The 16,617-nt window shown below is 44.9% G+C and overlaps 1 protein-coding gene across 6 annotated transcripts in view; it reads left to right on the top strand.

Annotated features, from left to right (window-relative positions):
- The window catches only part of cep152 (centrosomal protein 152), a 306,980-nt gene that overhangs the window by 189,198 nt on the left and 101,165 nt on the right, over positions 1-16,617 (top strand). For all 6 annotated transcript variants that reach the window (XR_010020130.1, XM_063065688.1, XM_063065689.1 and 3 more), the window contains 3 exons: positions 2,237-2,453; positions 5,464-5,583; positions 5,685-5,815. Coding sequence is in view for 5 of the 6 variants with exons in the window: in XM_063065688.1 (XP_062921758.1) it covers positions 2,237-2,453; positions 5,464-5,583; positions 5,685-5,815 (468 nt within the window). In the remaining variant the exon portion in view is untranslated. The remainder of the gene's footprint in view (positions 1-2,236; positions 2,454-5,463; positions 5,584-5,684; positions 5,816-16,617) is intronic.

The following is a 16,617-nucleotide window of genomic DNA, read 5'->3' as shown; positions in this document are numbered from 1 at the left end:
ACGGCACTGACCCTTCTTGTAGACAGCCTCAGTGTTCTTTGACCAGTCCAGTTTATTGTTAATTCGTATCCCCAGGTATTTGTAATCCTCCACCATGTCCACACTGACCCCCTGGATGGAAACAGGGGTCATGGGTACCTTAGCTCTCCTCAGGTCTACCACCAGCTCCTTAGTCTTTTTCACATTAAGCTGCAGATAATTCTGCGCACACCATGTGACAAAGTTTCCTACCGTAGACCTGGACTCAACCTCATCTCCCTTGCTGATGCATCCAACTATGGCAGAGTTATCTGAAAACTTCTGAAGATGACGACTCTGTGCAGTAGTTGAAGTCCGAGGTGTAAATGATGAAGAGAAAGGGAGACAAGACAGTCCCCTGTGGAGCCCCAATGCTGCTGATCACTCTGTCGGACACACAGTGTTGCAAGCACACGTACTGTGGTCTGTCAGTCAGGTAATCAAGAATCCATGATACCAAGGAAGCACCCACCTGCATCGCTGTCAGCTTCTCCCGCAGCACAGCAGGGCGGATGGTGTTGAACACACTGGAGAAGTCAAAAAACATGATCGTCACAGTGCTCGCTGGCTTGTCCAGGTGGGCGTAGATACGGTTCAGCAGGTAGACGATAGCATCCTCAACTCCTAGTCAGGGCTGGTAGGCGAACTGGAGGGGATCTAAGTGTGGCCTGACCGTAGGCTGGAGCAGCTCCAGAACAAGTCTCTCCAGGGTCTTCATGATGTGGGAGGTCAATACCACCGATCTGTAGTCATTGAGGCCGCTGGGGCGCGGCGTCTTCGGCACAGGGATGAGGCAGGACGTCTTCCACAGTACAGGAACACTCCGGAGACTCAGGCTCAGGTTGAATACATGGCGAAGTACTCCACGTAGCTGAGGGGCACAGGCTTTGAGCACCCTGGTACTGACACCATCTGGTCCTGCAGCCTCGCTTGGGTTGAGACGTTTAAGCTGTCTTCTCACCTGTTCAGCCGTGAAGCCCACCGTGGTGGTTTCATGTGGGGGAGGGGTGTAGTCACGAGAGCAGGGTGGGGGATGGTGAGGAGGGGTAGGAGGGGAGAGTGGTTGGGGGCCGACAACAGATGGCTCATGTGGGGGATGGGCAGTGGTCACAATGTCAAATCTGTTAAATCTGTTAAAGAACAGGTTAAGTTCGTTGTCCCTGTCCACACTGCCTTCAGCTCCTCTGTTGCTAGTTTGCCGAAACCCAGTGATGGTCCTCATCCCCCTCCAGACCTCTCTCATGTTGTTCTGCTGGAGTTTCCACTCAATCTTCCTCCTGTACCTGTCTTTAGCCTCCCTGATCCTGGCTTTCAGGTCCCTCTGTATTGCCCTCAGCTCCTTCCTATTTCCATCTCTAACCGCCCTCTTTTTAGCATTCAGGATGTCCTTAATGTCCTTTGTCACCCATGGCTTGTTATTGGAATAACAAAGGACAGTTCTTGTCGGAACATTGCAGTCCACACAGAAGTTAATGTAATCTGTGATGCATTCTGTCAGCCCATCAATATCCTCTCCATATGGCTCACAGAGTGCCTGCCAGTCTGTCACCTCAAAAACAACCCTGGAGCGCCTCATAAGCCTCCTCCGACCATTTTCTCATTGTCCTCGAGGTTGCAGGTTTACTCTTCACCACAGGCACGTAGCAGGGTTTCAGATGCACCAGGTTGTGATCTGACCTTCCCACTGGGGGGAGGGGAGAGGAGCTGTATGCATCCTTAACATTAGCGTACATCAAATCCAGAGTCCTCTCCCCTCTGGTTGTACAGCTCACATACTCCGTGAAGTTGGGCAGTGTTCTAGCCATGATAACCTGGTTGAAGTCACCCAAGATGGTAATGAGGGCACTCCGGTGCTGGGTTTGTAATCTGGCTGTGACGGTGTAAATGATGTTACATGCCGACGTCGGGTTGGCAGAGGGAGGGATGTACACAACAACTAACCACCAGTTCTGGCATTCTTTACAAAAAAAAGAAACTTTCTGGTGGCTGATGAGGCAGTAATTTTTATGCACAGTTGTATATTGTCCAACGAGCTAGAGGCAATGCAAAAGAAATTATTCTCAGTAATAAATAGTTCATTAAGGTATTGTGAGCATTGACTAGTTTGATACAGATTGAATCTAATCTCTGTTTCTTAGTGTGCTGTAGTGTTCAGAAATTTCATAAAATACTTGGGAGAGATGGTATATTAACCTTTCTCTTTCCCTCTTTCTACTAGTTTAAATGTAATGTGCCAGGGAGATTCGGAAAAGACCTTGTGCAAGGATGAGGTAATACAAGAATTGAAGACCGAACTGGAAAGATCACTAAGTAACATCAAAGCAAAGCGCCACCAAGTAACTCAACTTCAGAATGAAGCTAAAGAAAATCAAAAACAAATAGCTGAGCTGAAGGAAATGTTACAAAATGCCGAAAAGTTGGCAAGAAGTTATGAGGTTGGTTGAATCTGTTTTAAACTGGGAGTATTGAAAATTAGTGCCCATATGTGTTTTTAATTGGTTGTTTGTGAACAGGTTTTTAAAGCATTTTTTGACTTCCTGCTTCACCAGGCCCTGAAATGACAAAGGCAAATATACCTTTACTTATTATGCAGTTAGGGAGCATATTCCTTGTGATTATTTGAATTACTGATATTGCTAAATCTCTCAGCAATTTTCAGTAGCATACTTTCTTTGTATATTTCATTTTTCCTCTGTAAGTAATAGTGGTGATTATATGAGAAAAACAAATTGGCTTCAGTTCACTGACTGTTCAACTCTTCAGAGAAGCGGCTGTAAATATAAAATAAACACCGAAAGGCTATGGAAGAAAAAAGAAAAAAACCAGTTCTGAAAGGCTGGAGTTCAGCTGATGTTGTACTGTTTTTAGGAAGGATTGCAAGGACAAGCCAGGAATCTGAGGAAATCAAACCAAAATAGGATGCACAGTGATGCTGGGAACATAGGCACCTTGGACATAATTTGCCAAAAGTAGAATCACAAGTAGGCAGAGTGATGAAAAGTCATAGTCATAGTCATACTTTATTGATCCCGAGGGAAATTGATTTTCATTACAGTTGCCCCAACGAAGAATAGAGTATAAATATAGCAATATAAAACGATAAATTATTAAATAGTAATATGTAAATTATGCCAGGAAATAAGTCCAGGACCGGCCTATTGGCTCAGGGTGTCTGACCCTCCAAGGGAGGAGTTGTAAAGTTTGATGGCCGCAGGCAGGAATGACTTCCTATGACGCTCAGTGTTGCATCTCGGTGGAATGAGTCTCTGGCTGAATGTACTCCTGTGCCCAAAAAGTACATTATGTAGTGGATGGGAGACATTGTCCAAGATGGCATGCAACTTGGACAGCATTCTCTTTTCAGACACCACCGTCAGAGAGTCCAGTTCCATCCCCACAACATCACTGGCCTTACGAATGAGTTTGTTGATTCTGTTGGTGTCTGCTACCCTCAGCCTGCTGCCCCAGCACACAACAGCAAACATGATAGCACTGGCCACCACAGACTCGTAGAGCATCCTCAGCATCGTCCGACAGATGTTAAAAGGACCTCAGTCTCCTCAGGAAATAGAGACAGCTCTGACCCTTCTTGTAGACAGCCTCAGTGTTCTTTGACCAGTCCAGTTTATTGTCAATTCGTATCCCCATGTATTTATAATCCTCCACCATGTCCACACTGACCCCCTGGATGGAAACAGGGGTCACCGGTGCCTTAGCCCTCCTCAGGTCCACCACCAGCTCCTTACTCTTTTTCACATTAAGCTGCAGATAATTCTGCTCACACCATGTGACAAATTTTCCTACTGTAGCCCTGTACTCAGCCTCATCTCCCTTGCTGATGCATCCAACTATGGCAGAGTCATCCGAAAACTTCTGAAGATGGCAAGACCCTGTACAGTAGTTGAAGTCCGAGGTGTAAATGGTGAAAAGAAAGGGAGACAAAGTGGAACCCCAGTGCTGCTGATCACTCTGTCGGACACACAGTGTTGGAAGCACACGTACTGTGGTCTGCCAGTCAGGTAATCAAGAATCCATGACACCAGGAAAGCATCCACCTGCATCGCTGTCAGTTTCTCCCCCAGCAGAGCAGGGCGGATGGTGTTGAACGCACTGGAGAAGTCAAAAAAACATGACCCTCACAGTGCTCACTGGCTTGTCCAGGTGGGCGTAGACACGGTTCAGCAGGTGGACGATGGCATCTTCAACTCCTAGTCGGGGCTGGTAGGCGATCTGGAGGGGATCTAAGTGTGGCCTAACCATAGGCCGGAACAGCTCCAGAACAAGTCTCTCCAGGGTCTTCATGATGTGGGAGGTCAAAGCTACCGGTCTGCAATCATTGAGGCCACTGGGATGCGGCGTCTTCGGCACAGGGACGAGGCAGGACGTCTTCCACAGCACAGGAACCCTCTGGAGACTCAGGCTCAGGTTGAAGACATGGTGAAGTACTCCACATAGCTGAGGGGCACAGGCTTTGAGCACCCTGGTACTGACACCATCTGGGCCTGCAGCCTTGCTTGGATTGAGATGTTTCAACTGTCTTCTCACCTGTTCAGCTGTGAAGCCCACCGTGGTGGTTTCGTGGGGGAAGGGCGTTTGGAATACTTTTAGGGCATGAGGAAACTGCAGACGCTGCAGTCTGAAACAACATGTGAGATGCTGGAGAAACAGCAGGTCAGGCAGCATCTGTGGAGAGAATAGGCAGTTAGCATTTCAGATTGAGGCCCTTCATCTGGGCTGAAATGTGCCTCAGAATGTTTCCTATTTTTCGCATTAAAGACATTTTGGTTTCCAAATGAGCTCTATGGAGTGTAGAAAAGATGCATAAGGATGTTGCTGGGACTGGAAGCTTTAATTTCTAAGGGGAGTTTGAATAGTCTGTTGGGGCAATGGGTGCTGAGGGGTCATCATTTATAAAATCACGAGTGGCATAGATAATGAGTATCTAGTAGAGAAGAGTAAGGCTAAAGGACGAGAGAGAAATGTGTAAAGGGATCCTATCAGGCAAGTTTTTTCCAGAGAGGAGGTGGTGAGAATATGGAATAAGCAGCCAGGGAAGTGATAGATGATGGTACAATTACATCATTTTACAATATATTTGGACAGCTTTGTATATAGGGACGAGCTAGAGACATATAGGCCAATGCAGGAAAATGGAACTAACTCAGGAAGGCCCATTGGTTGGCATGGACAAGTTGAGCTGAGGGGCCTATTTCTGTTCTGAGAATTTGTTCTGATCGTCTTTTTTTGGCTGTCTTTAATAAAACATACATTGTAGTTTTTTTTTTCCTCATACATGCATTCACTCAGCTGGCTTCTGAAAGTTTCTTTGTAGATGTGACATTTCACTCCAGTAAAATGTTAATTTTTTTATAAGTGTTTTCTCCCCCATGTCATATATTGTGCTCATCAAGATAACGTAACTGAATTTTGACTGTCTGCATTCAGGTAAGGGCCATTTCTTTAGAAAAGGAGTTGGAAGCAATAGGATCTGCTCCTGAAAAGGCTCATCAAGATGAAATTGAGCAACTAAGGTGTGAAACTCAGGATCTACGCAAAGAAATTAAGGTGAAATTTGAATTTTTGCTGAAGGTGGAAATCTGTGTATCCCAATGTGTGTACTTCTCAATTTGATGCATGTTTTTAAATCAGTCTTTTCTCTTGTTCAGGGTAAACAAGAAGAAATTGAAAAACTAATTGAAAGTGCAAAACAATTTAAAGAAGCAAACCAAGAATTGTACAGTGAAATGCGCCAAATGATCCAAGATTTTGAACAGGATAAGCAAGACGCTGTTGACAGGTACAGGATGAAGCGAACAGTGATATACAAGATAATAAATGTTCTGCTGTAGCCCTGTGACTGTATTTAAATTCACAGCTCCAGTTGCTGCAAGTGATCTGTAACATTGAGGTGTTTATAAGTGGCAGGAAAGGCGCTGTCCAAAAATTTCCTTGAAATCAGGGGTATTATGAGTTGTTGAAAAATTAACGAAAAGACATGTATTATAATAATTTGAAATAAATTTTAAAAAGTGAACTTAATTAAAAGTGCACACTGCTGCCAATGAAGTAGAATGTAAATATACTGTGAAATAAATAAGAAAAAGCTTTTCTAGATTTCTCCTTCCAGTGAGATTGGGCAACAATGCTCAATTGATGCAGAAGCAATTGCTGTTGTGAACCTGATAGGCTAGATACAAAGTTAACCTAGCTCGTAGCTCAGAAAGTTATGGAATCGTAGAGATTATAAATGTTGATTTAGCAGAGTCTGGATGCAGGAGTCACGTGCACATGTATCTGACTTCCAGTACATTCCTTTCTAACTGCGGGCTAGTTGTTGGTATGTTCCATTTATTGGATCGATCAAGAATGAGATCCATAGAGACTTGGTAGTTTGAACTGGCTTGCATGGGAGGCTGTTATGCTGGCTGGAAATGTGTGACCGGTGTTTTGCAAGCATCTGTACTGGGACCTCTGTTGATTTGTGATAATGTATGTGATAACATAGAGGAAAATGTAGATGGCATTTAGTACATATGCAGATGACAAAGATTATTGGAGCTGTTGACAATAAAGAAAGTTGTCAAAGGATACAAAGGGTCAATCCCAACAGATTTGCTGCTGAAGTGTTGCTTCACCTAGAAGGACTGTTTGGGATCTCGAATGGAGGAAGAGGTTAATGAGCAGGTGTAGCACTTTTGCCACTTGCAGGGATAAGTGTTAGGGGGTAGTAGAGAGTGATGAATGACCATAGGAATCACAAAGGGAATAATCTTTGTGGAAAGCAGAGAGGGGTGTGGGGAGGTATAGGTATGTATGGTCCTAGAAACATAGAAAACCTACAGCACAATACAGGCCGTTCAGCCCACAAAGCTGTACTGAACATGTCCTTACCTGAGAAATTACCTAGGGTTACCCATAGCCCTCTATTTTTCTAAGCTCCATATACCTGTCCAGGAGTCTCTTAAAAGACCCTATCACATTCGCCTCCACCACCATTGCCAGCAGCCCATTCCACGCACTCACCACTCTCTGCGTAAGTTTTTTAACCCTGATATCTCCTCTGTACCTACTTCCAAGCACTTTAAAACTGTGCCCTCTTGTGCTAGCCATTTCAGCCCGGGGAAAAAGCCTCTGACTACCCACACGATCTATGCCTCTCATCATCTTATACACCTCTATCAGGTCACTTCTCATCATCTGTTGCTCCAAGGGAAAAAGGCCAAGTTCACTCAACCTATTCTCATAAGAAATCTCCTTCGCACCCTTTCTATGGTTTCTACATCCTTCCTATAGTGAGGCGACCAGAACTGAGCACAGTACTCCAAGTGGGGTCTGAACAGGGTCCTGTATAGCTGTAACATTACCTCTCAGCTCCTAAACTCAATTCCAAAATTGATGAAAGCCAATGCACCATATGCCTTCTTAACCACAAAGTCAACCTGTGCAGCACAAGGACCACAAGATCCTTCTGATCATACACACTGTCAACAGTCTTACTATTAATACTATATTCTGTCATCATATTTGACCTACCAAAATGAACCACCTCACACGTACCTGGGTTGAACTCCATCTGCCACTTCTCAGCCCATTTTTGCATCCTATCAGTGTCCTGCTGTAACCTCTGACAGCCTTCCACACTATCCACAGCAGCTCCAACCTTTGTGTCATCAGCAAATTTACTAACCCATCCCTCCACTTCTTCATCCAGGTCATTTATAAAAGTCATGAAGAGTAGGGGTCCCAGAACAGCTCCCTGAGGCACACCACTGGTCACCCACCTCTATGCAGAATATGACCCATCTACAACCACTCTGCCTTCTGTGGGCAAGCCAGTTCTGGATCCATAAAGCAATTTCCCTTTGGATCCCATACCTCTTTACTTTCTCAATAAGCCTTGCATGGGGAACCTTGTCAAATGCCTGGCTGAAATCCATATACACTACATCTACTGCTGTACCATCATCAATGTGTTTAGTCACAGCCTCAAAAAATTCAATCAGGCTCGTAAGGCATGACCTGCCTTTGACAAAGCCACGCTGGCTATTCCTAATCATATTATTCCTCTCCAAATGTTCATAAATCCTGCCTCTCAGGATCTTCTCCATTAACTTGCCAACCACTGAAGTAAGATTCACTGCTCTATAATTTCCTGGGCTATCTCTACTCCCTTTCTTGAATAATGGAGCAACATCCGTAGCCCTCCAATTCTCTGGAACCTCTCCCGATCCCATTGATGATGCAAGCATCGTCGCCAGAGGCTCAGCAATCTCCTCCCTTGCCTCACACAGTAGTCTGTGGTACACCTTGTCCGGTCCTGGTGACTTACCCAACTTGATGCTTTCTAAAAGCTCCTGCACATCCTCTTTCTTAATATCTACATGTTCAATCTTTTCAGTCCGCTGTAAGTCTTAATATCTACATGCTCAATGTATTCAGTCCGCTGAAAGTCATCCCTACAATAGCCAGGATCCTTTTCCGTAGTGAATACTGAAGCAAAGTACGCATTAAGTACCTCTGCTATCTCCTCCGGTTCCATACACATTTTTCCACTGTTACACTTGATTGGTCCTATTCTCTCACGTCTTATCCTCTTGCCCTTAACATACTTGTCGAATGCTTTGGGGTTTTCCTTAATCCTGTCCGCCAAGGCCTTCTCATGGCCCCTTCTAGCTCTCCTAACTTCTTTCTTGAGTTCCTTCCTGCTAGCCTTATAATCCTTTAGCTCTCTATCATTACCTAGCTTTTTGAACCTTTCAAGCAACACACATCAAAGTTGCTGGTGAACGCAGCAGGCCAGGCAGCATCTCTAGGAAGAGGTACAGTCGACGTTTCAGGCCAAGACCCTTCGTCCGGACTAACTGAAGGAAGAGTTAGTGAGATATTTGAAAGTGGGAAGAGGAGGGGGAGATCCAAAATGATAGGAGAAGACAGGAGGGGGAAGGATGGAGCCAAGAGCTGGAAAGGTGATTGGCAAAGGGGATATGAGAGGATCATGGGACAGGAGGTCCGGGGAGAAAACCAAGCGGGGGGGGGAACCCAGAGGATGGGCAAGAGGTATAGTCAGAGGGACAGAGGGAGAAAAAGGAGAGAGAGAGAAAGAATGTGTGTATATAAATAAATAATGGAAGGGATACGACGGGGAGGTGGGGCATTGATGGAAGTTAGAGAAGTCAACGTTCATGCCATCAGGTTGGAGGCTACCCAGACGGAATATAAGGTGTTGTTCCTCCAACCTGAGTGTGGCTTCATCTTTACAGTAGAGGAGGCCGTGGATAGACATGTCAGAATGGGAATGGGATGTGGAATTAAAATGTGTGGCCACTGGGAGATCCTGCTTTCTCTGGCGGACAGAGCGTAGGTGTTCAGCAAAGCGGTGTCCCAGTCTGCGTCGGGTCTCGCCAATATATAGAAGGCCACATCAGGAGCACCGGACGCAGTATATCACCCCAGCCGACTCACAGGTGAAGTGTCGCCTCACCTGGAAGGACTGTCTGGGGCCCTGAATGATGGTAAGGGAGGAAGTGTAAGGGCATGTGTAGCACTTGTTCCGCTTACAAGGTTAAGTGCCAGGAGGGAGATCAGTGGGGATGGATGGGGGGAACGAATGGACAAGGGAGTCGCATAGGGAGCGATCCCTGCGGAAAGCAGAGGGGGTGGGGGGTGAGGGAAAGATGTGCTTAGTGGTGGGATCCTGTTGGAGGTGGCGGAGGTTACGGAGAATAATATGTTGGACCCGGAGGCTGGTGGGGTGGTAGGTGAGGACCAGGGGAACCCTATTCCTAGTGGGGTGGCGGGAGGATGGAGTGAGGGCAGATGTGCGTGAAATGGGGGAGATGCGTTTGAGAGCAGAGTTGATGGTGGAGGAAGAGAAGCCCCTTTCTTTAAAAAAGGAGGACATCTCCCTCGTCCTGGAATGAAAAGCCTCATCCTGACAGCAGATGCGGCGGAGACGGAGGAATTGCGAGAAAGGGACGGCATTTTTGCAAGAGATGGGGTGAGAAGAGGAATAGTCCAGATAGCTGTAGAGTCAGTAGGCTTATAGTAGACATTAGTGGATAAGCTGTCTCCAGAGATGGAGACAGAAAGATCTAGAAAGGGGAGGGAGGTGTTGGAAATGGACCAGGTAAACTTGAGGGCAGGGTGAAAGTTGGAGGCAAAGTTAATAAAGTCAACGAGCTCAGCATGCGTGCAGGAAGCAGCACCAATGCAGTCGTCGATGTAGCGAAGGAAAAGTGGGGGACAGATGCTAGAATAGGTACGGAACATAGGTTGTTCCACAAAGCCAACAAAAGGGCAGGCATAGCTAGGACCCATACGGGTGCCCATAGCTACACTTTTAGTTTGGAGGAAGTGGGAGGAGCCAAAGGAGAAATTATTAAGAGTAAGGACTAATTCCACGAGACGGAGCAGAGTGGTGGTAGAGGGGAACTGATTAGGTCTGGAATCCAAAGAGAAGCGGAGAGCTTTGAGACCTTCCTGATGGGGGATGGAAGTATATAGGGACTGGACATCCATGGTGAAAATAAAGCGTTGGGGGCCAGGGAACTTAAAATCATCGAAAAGTTTAAGAGCGTGAGAAGTGTCACGAACATAGGTAGGAAGGGATTGAACAAGGGGGGATAAAACCGTGTCGAGGTATGCAGAAACGAGTTTGGTGGGGCAGGAGCAAGCTGAGACAATAGGTCTGCCAGGACAGGCAGGTTTGTGGATCTTGGGTAGGAGGTAGAAACGGGAAGTGCAAGGTGTGGGAACTATAAGGTTGGTAGCAGTTGATGGGAGATCCCCTGAGCGGATAAAGTCGGTGATGGTGTGGGAGACAATGGCCTGGTGCTCCTTAGTGGGGTCACGATCGAGGGGTAAATAGGAGGTATCCGCGAGTTGTCGCTGTGCCTCGGCAAGGTAGAGGTCAGTACGCCAGACTACAACAGCACCCCCCTTATCGGTGGGTTTAACATAGTAAGGTTAGGATTAGTGCGGAGGGAGTGGAGAGCAGAGCATTCGGAAGGAGTGATGTTGGAATGGGAACAAGGTGCGGTGAAGTCGAGACGGTTGATGTCTCGTCGGCAGTTAGCGATAAAGAGATGCAGAGCAGGCAGGAGACCAGAGCGGGGTGTCCATGAAGAAGAGGAGGGTTGAAGACGGGAGAAGGGGTCATCGGTGGGGATGGAAGAGTCCTTCCTGAAAAAGTAGGCTCGGAGACGGAGACGGTGGAAGAAGAGTTCCACATCATGGCGAACACGGAACCTTTCGTAAGCTCTTCTTTTCTTCTTGACTAGATTTACAGCAGTCTTTGTACACCACCGTTCTTGTACCCTGTCTCAGTGGAACGTACCTATGCAGATCTCTGCACAAATATCCCCTGAACATTTGCCACATTGCTTCCATACGTTTCCCTGAGGACATCTGTTTCCAATTTATGCTTCCAAGTTCCTGCCTGATAGCCTCATATTTCCCCTTACTCCAATTAAATGCTTTCCTAACTTGTCTGTTCCTATCCCTCTCCATTGCTATGGTAAAAGAGATAGAGTTATGATCATTATCTCCAAAATGTTCTCCCACTGAGAGACCTGACACCTGACCAGGTTCATTTCCCAATACCAGATCAAGTACAGCCTCTCCTCTTGTCGGCTTACCTACATATTGTGTCAAAAACCTTCTTGAACACACCTAACAATCTACACCCCATCCAAACCAAGGGACATGCCAATTGATATTTGGGAAATTAAAATCTCCCACGACGACAACCCTGTTATTATTACACCTTTCCAGAATCTGTCTCCCTATCTGCTCCTCGATGTCCCTGTTACTATTGGGTGGTCTATAAAAAAACACCCAGTAGAGTTATTGACACCTTCCTGTTCCTAACTTCTACCCACAGAGACCCAGTAGACAATCCCTCCATGTCTTCCTCCTTTTCTATGGCCCAGACACTATCTCTGATCAACAGTGCCACGCCCCCACCTGTTTTGCCTCCCTTCCTGTCCTTTCTGAAATATCTAAAGTCTAGCACTTGAAGTAACCCTTCCTGCTCCTGAGCCATCCAAGTCTCTGTAATGGCTACAACGTTGTAGCCAAACGCAGTTGCTATGGCTATAACATAATAGAGAAACACAATCTGCCTAAACTAATAACATACAAACAATTGTACTGTTCCTGGCTTTATTGAACACATTATTTAATAATTCACATTCCAGGCTGGAAAATATATGTGAACCCTTGTATTTAATGCCTTGTAGATCCTCTTTTAGCATCAATAACCTCCACCAAATGTTTCCTGTTGCTGCTGGTCAGACTTGCACGACAGCATTTTCAATGGAATTTTAGACCATTCCTCCATACAGAACTATTTCAGTTCATCAATATTTCTGGGATACCTCGCATGAAAAGCCCTCTTCAGGTCATGTCACAGCATCTCAAATGGGTTAAGGTCTGGACTCTTGAATTGACCATTCCAAAACACAAATTTTCTTCTTTTTAAACTATTCTGTTGTTGATTTACTCTTGTGTTTCGTATTGTTATCTTGTTGCATCATCCAATTTCTATTAAGCTTCAGGTGACAGACCGCTACCCTGATATTCTTCTATAAAATGTCTTGATACAATTTTGAATTGATTGTTCCCTCAACAATTGCAATCTGTTCAGGCCCTGAGGCAGCAAAGCAGCCCCAAACCGTGATGCTTGTTAGAGTGAGTTTTTGGGTAGATGATTCATCTACACTTTGGCCACCAGTCTTCTGTTTGACAAAGTACTGTGGATTGAGTTCATAACAATGCATTTCCTAAAAGCTGTGAATACCAGAATACTAGCCCAGGGGCTGCTCGTGGAAGTGTGAAGTTTACAGGTAGTTTTGAAGACAACCTTATCTATACTTTATAAATATAAATTGTCCTCTATGTTAGCACGTAAAATACAAATAAATGTATTGTGGATGTAACTTGCACTCCTAAAGGCTGTGAGTACCAACCCAGACATGCGGGCGTCAGGAGGAAAGGATGAAGTCGGAAGGTGTGATGTTTTGTATGTAGCTTCCAAAGAAAGCATTGTCTATGTATTGTCTATACTTTGAAAATAGGGATTGCCCTTTGTGTTTAGCAAATAAATATCGATCCCACATTGGGCTAGCAGACCTTTCTACCGAAAGCGTCTCTGTCCGTATGATGCCTGCTGTACCTTGTTGTGTTGAATAAAGAAGCTGCTTTGTATCTACCAGTAACTCTGTCTGTCCAGTGATTTCATCCACCTCACAACAATGCTCCTTCCACCATGCTTCACAGTTGTGAAAAAGTTTTGGTGTTCATGTTCTTTTTACTCCAAATATAACAGTGTGCATTTCTGCCAAAATGTTCATCTTTTGTCTTATCTGTCTACGGAACACTGTCCCAGAAGTGTTGTGGAACATTCAGGTAGTCTTTTGCAAACTTGAGAGGTGCAGCAATGTTTTTTTTTTGAGAGCCGTGTTTTCCTCCATGGTGTCCTACCTTGCACACCATTCTTTTTCAGTGTGTTTCTTCTGGTGGACACATGAACTGAGACTTTAGCAAGTTCTAGAGATTTCTGCAGCTCTTTTGCTGTTACCCTTGGATTCTTTTTCACTTCCTTCAACATTGCACATTGTGCTCTTGGTGTGATGTTTGCAGGATGCCCCATCCTAGGGAGAGTAGCAACAGTACTGAATTTCCTCCATTTGTAGACAGATGAACCCTCAGGTCTTTTGAAATGCTTTTGTAGCCTTTTCCAGCTACAATACTTCTATGGTCCTCTGAAAGTTGTTTTGATCAAGGCGTGGGGCACATGCACAGATCTTTCTTGAGAAGAGCAGGCTCTGTCAATAACCTGACTTGTGTGGCTTTTTTATAGGGCAGGTCACCTCTACAACCCACACCTTCAATCTCATTTCATGGATAGGAATATCTGACTCCAAATAGCTTTTGCAGAAGGCGTTGCCCCAGAGGTTCACATGTATTTTTGAACTTAGATTGTTTTAATGGTGTACTCAGTGCTGAGAAGAAGTACAGTTGTTTGTGAGTTATTAGTCTAGGCAGATGATGTTTGTCTATTATTGTGACTTAGCTGAAAATCAGACCACATTTTATTAGTAATTAATGCAGAAAACGAGGCAATTGCAAAGGGCTCACAATTTTTTTTCTTGCAACTGTGTATGTACATTGATAATAAATTTACTTTGAACTTTAAACTTTGAATTTGTACGTAGTACAACATATCACCACTCATTTCACCCATTTCCTTGGCTTCCACCATTTTCTAGGGAGGTACTACTGCAGTTGTACAAGGCCTTGGTGAGACCACACCTGGAGTATTGTGTGCAGTTTTGGTCCCCTAATCTGAGGAAAGACATCCTTGCCATAGAGGGAGTACAAAGAAGGTTCACCAGATTGATTCCTGGGATGGCAGGTCTTTCATATGAAGAAAGACTGGATGAACTGGGCTTGTACTCGTTGGAATTTAGAAGATTGAGGGGGGATCTGATTGAAACGTATAAGATCCTAAAGGGATTGGACAGGCTAGATGCGGGAAGATTGTTCCCGATGTTGGGGAGGTCTAGAACGAGGGGTCACAGTTTGAGGATAGAGGGGAAGCCTTTTAGGACCGAGGTTAGGAAAAACTTCTTCACACAGAGAGTGGTGAATCTGTGGAATTCTCTGCCACAGCAAACTGTTGAGGCCAGTTCATTAGCTATGTTTAAAAGGAAGTTAGATATGGCCCTTGTGGCTACAGGGGTCACGGGGTATGGAGGGAAGGCTGGGTTCTGAGTTGGATGATCAGCCATGATCATAATAAATGGCGGTGCAGGCTCGAAGGGCCGAATGGCCTACTCCTGCACCTATTTTCTATGTTTCTATGTTTCTATGTTTCTTCACGGTAAAAAGTGAAGAAAGATGTTCATTGCAAGTCTTGTACATTTCCTTTGGCTCCACACACGCATAACTATGCTGATCTGTGTGGGGACCTATTAGAACCTCTAAATCTTTTGTCAGCTAAGGTTTCCAAAACATAAAACATAAAATATTATAGCACAGCACCATACAGGCCCTTCAAACCACAATGTTATGCCGACTTTTTATCCAACACTAAGACCAATCTAATGATTTCCTCTCCATTTTCTATCATCTTTGTGCCTATCTAAGAGTTTATTAAATGCTCATTACCATAATGACCAGACATGCATTCCAGCACTCAGCACTGGCCATGTAAAAATCCATTTTCTGACTCCTCCCACTCCCCCCATACTTTCCTGCAATCATCTTAAAATACTGCCCCTTCCTATTTTTTTCCCCAGCCATTTTTACCCTGGGAATATTTCTCTGCTAATATGCTCAGTCCAAGCTTTTCATCATCTTGTACACCTCTATCAAGTCAGCTCTTATCCTCTTTTGCTCTAGCTCACACAACCTATCCTTAATAAACATGCTTTTGAATCCTAGCAAATCTCCTTTACACTCTCTGTGAATGTGCTATGAACCTCTGCTTACACATCACGAGGTGAATATTACCTCGCAGCTCTAGCAGCTCCCCCAACTAATGAAGGCCAATATTCCACACGACTTCCAACACCTATCAACTTGCACGGCAACTTTCAGAGATCTGTGCACATGAGATCACTCTGTTCCTTGACACTGTTAAGAATCTTGTCATTAACTCTGTGTTTGCCTTCAAATTCGACCCTCCAAAGTGAAAGAGAACAATTTTGGATTGAACTCCGTCTGCTGCTTATCAGCCCAGCTCTGCATCTGGTCAATATCAAAATTTCAAAGTACATTTATTATCAAAGTATGTCTAAATTATGTAACCTTGAGATTTGTCTGCGTACAGGCAACCAGAAAACAAGAAATCTGATAGAACCCAATTTAGAAAAAGACCAACACCCAATGCACAGTGAAGGGAAACAAAGCACAAATTGTGCAAACAATAAAAGCAAGCAACAGCATTCAGAATGAAAGTGAGTCTATAGGCAGGAAGCCTGGAGCAGGACACAGCCTCAGCCTCAGTGCTGCAGGTCATACCCCGCCCTAAGCCCTAGGTAACGATATGCCTGTGCCCAACCTTTTCAAATTGGCTTGGCACTTGGATTAATCCAACCTCACTCTTGGTTTAGATGGATGGGCGCTGAAACTCCTCCACTCCGACTTTTCTCCCTTCACTCCAATTCCATCTCTGACTCTGACTCCACCTTGAATATGGCTCAATCTCATTTCAACCGCTTCTTCTCGAACCTGCCTAGATATTGCTCCCACTTTGCATCACACCTGCACGCCTCAACCCTCAAGTCAGCCTCACCTTCACTTAGCTCTTCATTGTTCTACCATAGAAAAAGTTATTAATAAAGTATTTAGTTGTATTTCTTGCTTTATGAACTGCTAGTAAGCTGTTGCCAATCTTCAGTGTCTTATTGTAGCCTACAATAATGTTCTACACTATCCACAACTCCATCAACCTTCATGTCATCTTCAAACTTGCTAACCTACCCTTCCACTTCTTCAAGCAAATCATTATAAAAATCATAAAATCATATGCTACCTCCACTGTTAAACCTGCCAGCCTTGAACTTCTACCCTATCAGGTTCTGAACTCTTGAC

This window comes from Mobula hypostoma, chromosome 13 (assembly GCF_963921235.1).
Source record: "Mobula hypostoma chromosome 13, sMobHyp1.1, whole genome shotgun sequence".
Taxonomy (NCBI): Eukaryota; Metazoa; Chordata; class Chondrichthyes; order Myliobatiformes; family Myliobatidae; genus Mobula; species Mobula hypostoma.
The sequence above is the reverse complement of the archived record's forward strand: the minus strand, read 5'-3'. Positions and strand labels throughout refer to the sequence as shown.